The sequence below is a fragment of the Cyrtonyx montezumae genome, unplaced genomic scaffold, assembly GCF_038088225.1.
Source record: "Cyrtonyx montezumae isolate F1298 unplaced genomic scaffold, pur_monq_1.0 scaffold_18, whole genome shotgun sequence".
Classification (NCBI taxonomy): domain Eukaryota; kingdom Metazoa; phylum Chordata; class Aves; order Galliformes; family Odontophoridae; genus Cyrtonyx; species Cyrtonyx montezumae.
The window spans coordinates 10,970,406-10,980,418 of NW_027071914.1; the positions used below are offsets into that span (position 1 = coordinate 10,970,406).

At 41.6% G+C, this 10,013-nt stretch overlaps 1 protein-coding gene across 1 annotated transcript; it reads left to right on the top strand.

Annotated features, from left to right (window-relative positions):
- The first annotated feature begins 8,614 nt into the window (after positions 1–8,614).
- Positions 8,615–9,487, top strand: MED7 (mediator complex subunit 7). Its single transcript, XM_065734992.1, has one exon. The coding sequence runs from the start codon at positions 8,619–8,621 to the stop codon at positions 9,309–9,311; it is 693 nt and encodes a 230-aa protein (XP_065591064.1). The 5' UTR covers positions 8,615–8,618; the 3' UTR covers positions 9,312–9,487.
- The last annotated feature ends 526 nt before the right edge of the window (positions 9,488–10,013 follow it).

Genomic DNA, 10,013 nt, shown 5'->3' on the forward strand with positions numbered 1-10,013 from the left:
AGCACAAACATCAAAGCTAAGACAACTGGTTTCCTCAGGACTTCAGGGCACCATCCAGGCCACTCTAAACCAGGCTAAATATAGAAAGATAAGCATTTTCATCAATTATGTATTTTTGAAAACTATTCTAGTCTAAATCATTTACTAGTGCTGACTTTTGGCATTAGCCAAAATTAGCATTTTGGCTTTCCTAATTTTGATGTATTTTTAGAGCTCTTTGCAAAATTCAAAGACACTCTACTATTTTAAATATAGCTCATGTGAGAGAAAAAAAAACCTGAATAAATATCCAAATTGCAGGTCTGTCTAAACTAAGATTTTATAGGGCAGGTCATTAAACTGTATTTCTGAATATAATGTTCTGGTTATTCTTCTCAAAAAACAAACTGAAACAGACAAGCCCCAAAACAAGCAGGTAGCCTATTGCTTCCTTGCTAGTTAAGTTTATTTTATTCTTCATTTTTTCTTTATTTATGTTCCAGAGATCCTCAGATGTTCCTTATCATTTTTTTAATGCTAGTTGAGAAATGATATTTACCATAAAAATACAATTAAGTCTAGCATTTGATACACTGATCTGACTTGCTCTTGGCCATGCTGTACCACATAGACCTCTCTGGTGGTCTCACAGCATTGCTTGAAACATCACATACAAAATGGAGTGAAGCGGTTTTGTTTCCTGGTAGTGACTGAGTTAGGAGGAAGTCTTCTGTTTGAATGAGAAAATGACACGAGTCTGTGATCTCCCAAAAATATGTCACTGCTGCCAAAGGGGATTTCATATCTCTTTGTAGGCTAGGATTAATACCAGGGCCCAATTTCCCAGTTCTTGGAAACAATACAAATCTATATAAAAAAAAGAAATCAGTCTGCTGTGAGTTTTCTAAAATTGCACTCTATATAACCAGCAGCCACTATGATCTCATTTAGATGCTTGCACCCCTAATGTATAAGGCTACTTTTGTGTGCATATCCATTTCCTTATCCATAAGAATTTGCTTGTTGGAACTATGCCTGGAGATCCTTTCTCTTAACTGATAAACAAAAACACAGGCTATAGGGTGCCCACATGCTCTGTATAGGCTTCATTCTGCTAGTGCCATTGAATGCAAAGACAAAACAGACAATGGATTTAAGTGGCTTGATTTGTGCCAGGACACATGGATTTGTAACCATACTTTGTGATGCCACTCTCTTCTATGAGCACTTATTTATGGCTATAGTATTCTTTCTAGTCTTGTTGACTTCTGTGTGGCAAGGTCTTTCCGAGAAGCCTTCAGAGCTTGTGCCACAGAGGTTTGCAGTTAGAAATGTACATGTATTTTCAGAACAATGGATATAAATAGGAAGTCAAGGCTGTGACTTTGTGGCTCTGCAAAAAAAGTGAGGCCTCCAAGACAGCAAATAAATGGAGAAGCCAACAAGTAGGACTCAGGGGAACAACAGTGCTGAGGGCAAGAGGATGTGGAGGGAGAAGAGATTCAGCAGGGCTGGCAAGTAGTGGGGGGGTGTAATTCTTTGAACACAGTGGCAGCAACTTGATTTCTTCATGAGATAAGAAATGAGATCACAGAGGGGTATGAAGGGGGGAGTGATTTGATCAAATGTTCAGATAGCAGGCTTTGGCAATTGCATTTCATATGGTGTGAGCATGGTGTGATGCGATGTGTTGGTCTGACGGGAATCTGACACGCGACGCTGCAGGTCGGACCGAGAGAGAACTGAGGCCCAGATGAGATTCAGTTCTGTATGTAGAACAACTCGACAGGCTGAGCTGTGGAAAAGAAGTTGTGGATTTGATACAAACCTATAGGAAGAAAGAAGCAGACCACTGTAAGAAAAAAAAATCATAAACTTTGGCCTGGAGAGATAGAGGATCTGGTAGTTTTGTCAGAATTTGCAGAATTCAGCAGGTGAGATTTGCCACAGTGAATTCCAGCTGAGGATGAGTCAGCTAAGATATTAGGAAATAAAAACAAAAGGTAAACGAAAGGAAGGAAACAAGAAAATATAAACAGATTTGGATGTCACTGAAGATGATTTCATTGAGAGCTGCTGTTTGTTTTGCAGTATCCTTAATGGCCTTACGTTGCGCCTGGGGAGGTTCAGGTTGGATATTAAGAGAAATTTCCTCTCCAAAAAGGTAATGAAGTTTTGGAACACGCTGCCCAGGGAGGGCAGGGAGTCACTGTCCCTGGAGGTTTTCCAGAAAAGGGTAGGTGTTGCACTGAGAGACAAGGTCTAGAGTGGTCACAGGCAGGGTCTGATGGTTGGACTACACGATCTTGACGGTCTTTCCAACCTTAACAATTCTATGATCTTTATCAAGTAGTAACTCTTCCCTGATGATCTGGGGAAGCATGTAGGGACTGAGGTAGAAGTGCAGACAACTCTGTAGTTTCAACATACAAACCAGACAGCTTCCTGAAAGGCAAGCTAACGCAGGTATCTCATTGCTGGAACCTGATGTTATATGTTGGCGCATTAGTACACCAATTGTATGGCTATGCTTCTTTTGTTTAAAGATTTTTGCAACATTATATATTGCATGGCTCAGAAATTTTGTATAAAGGAATTAAGTAGAACTTCTCAGAGTATCTTAAAACCACTGTAAGGATATCCTTTAAGATGAGGAGACAGCTTAATGAATTTTTTAGGTATCTTCTCTGCTTAGGTTTTTCTAATGAATTCTGCTGACATGTATCCTCTCACACATTTAATTCACACTCAAGAAGAAAGAAAGAAATGCTATTTTTTTCAGATTTAAGTTTGATCTGCTGTGTGCATTAAATTATTCTCTCTGCTTGGCACGTTGATATTACAGATGAGGTTTGGAACTAGGTGATCTTAAGGGTCCCTACCAACCCAAACCATTCTATGATTCACTGTGGCTTCAGTGACCTCCTTTTGCTTTCTTTTAATCACCTTTGTTCATCCCTTGCTACCTCCTGCAAAATGCTTTATTTCTGCTCTAAAACATGTTATTTTAGGGATTGGATTTTTCTTAGGGGATTTACCCAGATTATGCAGTTCACACTTTTATTACTGCAGTCTGTGGAAATCTCCCCGCCTGCACATCCTGCTCTGATACCAATGCTTATGCCCTGAAGACAGCAGAGAAATTTATAAAGTTAAATATAGATAGTTTTGGTTTTGTAAAAAAAAAAAAAAAAAAAAAAAAAAAAAAAAAAAAACCAACAAAACCAGACTGGAAGGCAGCAACTGCATCTTCGCTCTCAGAAGACAACCTGTATACTTCTACCACTCAAGTAACATTCAGGTCAGATTTTCTGTCTGGGTGCCATCTCTTGCATTTCACCAGCTGTTCATTATGATGATAATTATTCAATTTCCAGGCTTCCAGAATTCACTCCATTTTCCTACTTAGCTTTTTTAGAGAGTCTGAGAAACTCTGTTTAAGTTACTCAGCTGGTTTGCATCTTTGGTAGTTCATTATTCCCCCAACAAAGATGTCTCCAGAAGACTCACAGAACAAAACAGAAAGCTGCAGAAAAAAAAGAGAAAAAAAAGGAAAGAATTAGCCTGGTCTTTACAAGCCAGATGCATCTTAGCTTTCTTCTTGGTCTTACAACTACACCTTTGAACATGCTCACACTGCTCCCAGTGACCAAGGGAGATGCTGTGTTAGAATTAGAGCAGGATTCTTCTGTGTACCATTTGGGAGCCCTAGGAAAGTAGATGCCTTGTTCTGAGCATCTGCTAGGAGGATAAAGTGAATTATCCACAATTTGAATGCCTGAATCAAATCACTCATAGGCTTACTGATGTTCCCAGGAACATAGAGAACACATTTTGAACCACTGAACTTGCACAGGAATAAGACAAGTTGTTCTGTGATATAGAATACAGTTGCATTGGGTCATACCCAAACTGGAAATCTGCTCCAAGTCCTTCTGTTAGTGCCTGCCTATCAGAGTTACTGTCCCTTACTATTTGCTTCTGAAAACAAAGGCATGATTTCCACTGCTGGAAAATCTGAAGTGCTTCAAATCCTGCAGTTTGTTCTAGCAGTATGGCCTCCAGGTAGCTACCAGGGTGCTGATACTGGGTAAGAAGTACTTCTCCATGCCATGCAGACACAGTTTTGGAGACATTTCCAGTCACAAGTTAGAGCAGGAAGTCATTGCAGACATTCTGATTGTGTAAAGACCCAATGTTAATGTCTAGCTTGATAATCATTTAGGGGGGCTGCTTCCAGAAACGATGTTAAGACTGTGAACACAGGAAAGAAGTGCTGGCTGATTCCAACAAAATATGTCTGGATTTTGAGCCACGGACAAGTAATGAGATATTTGTTTCATGGCTAAAAAACTGTGCTGAGGTTTGCATCTACTCAGGTACAGTAGTAACAGATTGTATAGCAAAAAGCAGTTCAACTCTCGTGTACTGAAGTGTCTCAGTTTTTATATGAGGGAAACTAAGCTTCTCTCCTACATCTGCAGGTGTACAGTTAGGCTGAAGCTGATATTTTAGTCTGAGAAGTATGAAAGAAAATGTAGCATAGCACTGCATTTCAAATTCATTAATTCCTGCAGCCACAGCAGGAGATGGAGAGATGGGAATTAACCACAGCAGATGGAGACATGAAGTTTAAGTTCCCTTCACCCCCAACAGGCTCCTTTTCTCTTCCCCTCCTCCCTAGAATATCCTGCAACAAAACCTCCAACAGTCATCCAAAAAAGTACATTCCTGAGCTTGTTGCTTAACCAGGCTGTAAGGTGCAACACAATCAAAGCAAAGCAAGAGGCTGGAACTCAGTTTCAAATTGGGATTCTCTTTCAGACTACTTAGGAAAAAAAAAACAACAAACAACAAATCAAATTTTATTTATTTACTACTTAGACTGCAGTCACAATCAAAAATTGCAGAAATACGTTCCAACATAGAAGGGAGCAGAGCTGCATGAAAAAGGGGTTTGTATTTACTCTGCTTGTACAGCACCCGGATTCAAAATTCTGCAAAGATCACGTAGTGTACTACTGTACACATTGCTGCTGAATTAAAGGAATGACTGATAGTGAAACATGCCAATTTGCCTAAAATTAGTTATGAATAAAACCAAAATAAACATTAACTAAAGCAATAAATTAAGATCTTCTGTCTTTGAGGCAGAGAACATTATCAAAGTGATTTCCCATCTGCTCACGTTGTGTCTGCTTCATTCCAATGATTTGGAGATGCTGTAGTGATTGAGCTGTGTTATCAGTGGTAGACTTGTATTGGATAGTGTCTTTATTTCAGAAAACAGCAGAATTGCAGTAGAAAGCAAATTCAAGAGTGCTATGCATGACACCCACCTTCATTCTCAACTTCTCATTTGGAACCACTGCAGAGAAAATGTTAACAGCACCCCGTATGCTGGGAAGGGTCATCCAGGAGCCTTCTGAGAAACAGTCATGCTACCAAGAATGAAACTGAATACCCTTTTTCTTCTTTCATTTGTTGGCCACTACATGCAAACTGGGAAAATGACTCAAGATCAGAGAGATCATGTGAAATACAAATAAGTGCTTGGCCTCTTGAAGTCACAGCATTTAGAGCTATACTGCACTGTTCACAGAGTGCAAGCCGGCTGATTACTGAGCTCAGCTACTGGTATAAGAACATGAAATCAAAGTCTGGAAAGTCCAACAAAACCAAAGACTCATTAGCACCTCCTACTGGATGGGTTTTTTCATACCTCTCTGGAGGTGGGGCTTTTTAATTCCTCGTCTCTGGGGTCTGGAGTTGCAACAGTTTACCCTGTAAACCAATGCCTGCCAGTGATGGTACAAATTAGTGAGAAGAAAAGATTGTACTGCCAGAAGTCAGGGCTGGAGGAGCAATGAAGAAAGAAAGGAGAGCAGGAGCATGATGACAGGTGAAGGAATGAGAGCTCCTCCTCCCATATCAGTAGCTGTCTAGTTGCAACATGGAACTACATCATTGCCATTGTTGGAAAACCATGTTCTCAGTTCCTTATTTATATATGTTGTTAAGATCTGTATTTCTATCTTGGAGCTCTTTCTCCTCTTCAAAATGATCACATGTATGCATTGAAGTAATACTTAGAAAAAACTGGCTGATTGTACATAGTTTTTTGCTCCAGCCTGTTCTGCTTCTCAAATGACAAGATCATGAAATTATGAAAGGAATTTATGTTATAACGCATTTGGATTTTAAGAATGAAAATGAGAGGTCTCTTAAATTTTGCTGCTGATCCCAAAGGACCTTGTGCCTTAATATGGAGAGTTTGAACGGCTGGTTCATGTCTAACAGCAAACCCATGGCATGGGAGACTGGGCCAGGGTCCCAGCTCAAACCTTACATGCAAAGGATCCCTTCAGCCTATGCAGGTAGTAAATTCTATGACCATGGTAGGAAAGTGAATGGTAGCAACTATTTAAACACTAAAACTAACCCCACATAATATTTAATATGAAATCAAATGACCTTTTGTTCTCTCCAGTTTTCTTAAAGGTGGCTCTTAACTAACAAACATCTTAGCACAACTCTTTTGTTTCAAAGGGATGCTTTTCACAGGAACAGTGCTGAAATGCCTAATACAGAAAGCAATTTGGCCAAACAACATCAAACTACTATGTTTCTTCTGCACTGTATTGCACAACATGGCTGTCCATTAGGTTATTTATGCACAAAGGATAAGAGCTTTCTGTGCCCAGCCTCCTGAGTCTGAACAGTATGTTCAGAGCTTATACTACTCAGTGCCTGTCACATTTCAGTCATTATGGATGTGTTCCTGAAAAGAACACTATGTCAATTCACATCTTGGGACACCAGAAGATCCTTCATGTAAGGACTGTTGTCTCACTCTTTAAGTAGCATTATTGGCACCAGGGGCAGAAAATGTGAAGATATTGCTTCAGTTATCAAATAACACCAGATCCAGTACTTTATAGATTACTGATGAATACAGATTGTGCCCAAATCAATTTACTATCACTTTTCCCTAAATCAAAACTGTAAGCCACTAATGAATGGCAAGAACACCCCTCTATATTTGAAAATATGACAGGCTATATCCATGTATACATACATGTGGATAAATACTAAACTAAATTACACTGATGGCATCAATCTTCATGAGTACAGAGAAAAGGATAAACCTTTAACTCAGACCAAGTAATGAACAGATATTTTACTAAGAAATGAGCTAACGATTGAAGTCCTCAGCAATACTTTTTTAAACGTGTAAATACTGTACAGCAGTGCCAAAGCACATCAACCTTTGTAATGGGAGAGGCCTCTTCAGTGACGTCCCTCTTTCCTTTCTGTGTGACAGACACTGTCCTCGCTAACTCACCTGCTGACAAATGTCATAAAGGGGCTTGTTTCCTACCCAGAATATTTTTTACCAGCCCCTTTGGACGCCAGGGGCTTACACTTATTGTCAGTGCTACCTCAACTGTAGAATGTCCGTGTGTTTTTTGTTGTTGTTGGTGTTGTTTGTTTGTTTTTATTTTAATTTGGACTACTAGCTGTTCAGATCTTCATTATTAAAACTTTTCCCCCCATCCAAATGCTCTCAAATAGCAACTTATAGCACATATACAGGGGCTCTCCTGGCAGATGAAGGATGTTACTGCCATCTGCTGAGGAAAGGAGAAATCAGAGCACAAATAGCCCAGTGCCACACCATTTCAGGGCAGGAGCCCAGGGGCACACGGCAAGGTGGAAGATTTAAATCCTCCATTTTTTCCCTTAAACTCCGCCTGAAATAGAAATGGAAGAAAAGCAGCAAGGCCCAGCGGCTTGTTACAGCACCCAGGCTGGCTGCGTTCAGCTATTGAAAGGGCCCCTGCCGCGCCACTCGCAGCCACAAGGGGGCGCCATTCTCTAGGCCTACGCGGCAGCGCCGCAACGCCTCCGCCGTGATGCAAAGGCGGCGCCGCCCCGCCTCCCGAGAGAGCCGCGGCTGTGAGTGGAGCACGCTTCTGACTGGCGTTCGGGAGATCCAATCAGAGAGTATAAACCCGCTAGAGCCGCGAGCCAATGAGAGGGGAGGAGGAAGAGGAACCGCTCACCGGAAGTGAGGTAGCGGCGGCGGTGGTGGTGGCGGGCGCGCGGCGGGCAGGTGAGCGGAGGGCTGCCAGGGCCCCGTGTGTGGGGACGGCTCCTGGAACAGCTCCTGCACAGCTCGGCCTCCGCCTTTCTCTTCAGCACTGAGTCCAGCGAGCCCCGCGGCAAGGCTTTGGGCCTTCCCGGAGCTCGGCCGCAGCGGTGGGCCTGGGGCGTGAGGTCCCTGCCCTGAGGGCCGCCCGTCCCTGCTGGCTGCTCCCTGCCCCGGGCTGCGCCGTTGCCCCTCCCGTGGGATGTGGGTCTAGCGGGTCTAGCGAACCAGAGCTCTCATGCTGTGCTGTTTGCTGGCTGGTTTGAGAAGTGAGTGCTTCGTGTGCTCTGTGTCATACGTGTATGTTAGTGGAAAGCCAGCATGGTTTTATTAGAGGGTTTCCTGTTTTGTGCACACTGAGGTATCTCCTGTTTGATGTGTTTTCTCGTAATTAGCTGTACAGTACATTCTGCATGCTCTGAAGTTGTCACATAAGTTACTTAATGTGCGTTTCTTTGGTGTTCACTAGGTACTCTCATCTACAAAAATGGGTGAACCTCAGCAAGTGAGTGCCCTCCCTCCACCTCCAATGCAGTATATAAAAGAATATACTGATGAAAACATACGTAAAGGCTTGGCACCAAAGCCACCTCCACCTGTGAAAGACAGTTACATGATGTTTGGTAATCAGTTCCAGTGTGATGATCTGATCATCCGACCCTTGGAAAGCCAGGGCATCGAACGGCTGCATCCAATGCAGTTTGATCACAAGAAGGAATTAAGAAAGCTTAACATGTCTATCTTGGTCAACTTTTTGGATCTCTTGGATATCTTGATCAGGAGTCCAGGGAGTATAAAGCGAGAAGAGAAACTGGAGGACTTGAAACTGCTTTTTGTTCATGTCCATCATCTTATAAATGAGTACCGTCCCCACCAGGCTAGGGAGACCCTGCGAGTCATGATGGAAGTGCAGAAACGTCAGCGTTTGGAAACTGCAGAGCGATTTCAGAAGCATTTAGAGCGAGTTGTGGAGATGATTCAGAACTGCCTGGCATCCTTGCCTGATGATCTTCCTCATTCAGAGGGAGGACTGGGAGTGAAAACAGAGCCAATGGACACTGATGATGGAAACAACTGCATTGGACAGAGTGAAAAACAGAGAGAACGTTCTGGTTGCAAGAGGGATCAGGTTTTAGACAAAGATGCAGCGATGTGTAGCATTATTGATGAGATGACATGAAGGAAGCATTTTGTACATTCTCTTACAATAGAGAGAGGCCAAATGGGATCTGAGGGTATATGCTGTATTTTGTCTTTTTGTTGTACCAGCAGTTGAAACATTCACACCTACTCGGGGGAGGTTGTGAATTGCTAAGTGAGATGAGAATATTTAATATTTTGTGTGAGCTATGTGTGTACTAGTGAAAACAAGAACTTAGGCTTTGTGCAGCTTTTTCTGTTCAGTGTCATTCTGTCACTTTCAGCGTTTTGGGGCATGCTTCATTTTGTAATTGCCTTGTGCTGTGGAAGCAGGGGATCTGACTGACTGAAATTGAAGCTAACAGTTCCTGCATTTCAAATAAATGTTAGTTGTTTACACTTTAAATGGGTCTTTTCAGGAATGTGTTATTCAATATTAATAATTAATGTAAAATCTGAGAAATCCACTCCTTTCTAATTTTGTAGTAATGTGACAGTGTTATAGAGAACTTAGAATTGTTTTATTACATATGTATCATGGTGTAATTTGTCTTGTTTAGATTTGTGATGTTGTGGGTCTCTACAGCTAATTTGATTAAATACATAACTGGCTTTTATACTGAGAACCTTTAAGTTAGAAAGATCCTTGAAGTCTGTCAAATGAAAGCTAAATCAGTCACGTTTAAAGAGAACTGGAGTTGGATCAAACCCATGGTGAGTGGAAAAGAGTAATTTGATAATG

What these genes read in the sequence shown, in the direction of transcription:
- MED7 (XM_065734992.1), top strand. Translation starts at nt 8,619, where the DNA reads ATGGGTGAACCTCAGCAAGTGAGTGCCCTCCCTCCACCTCCAATGCAG.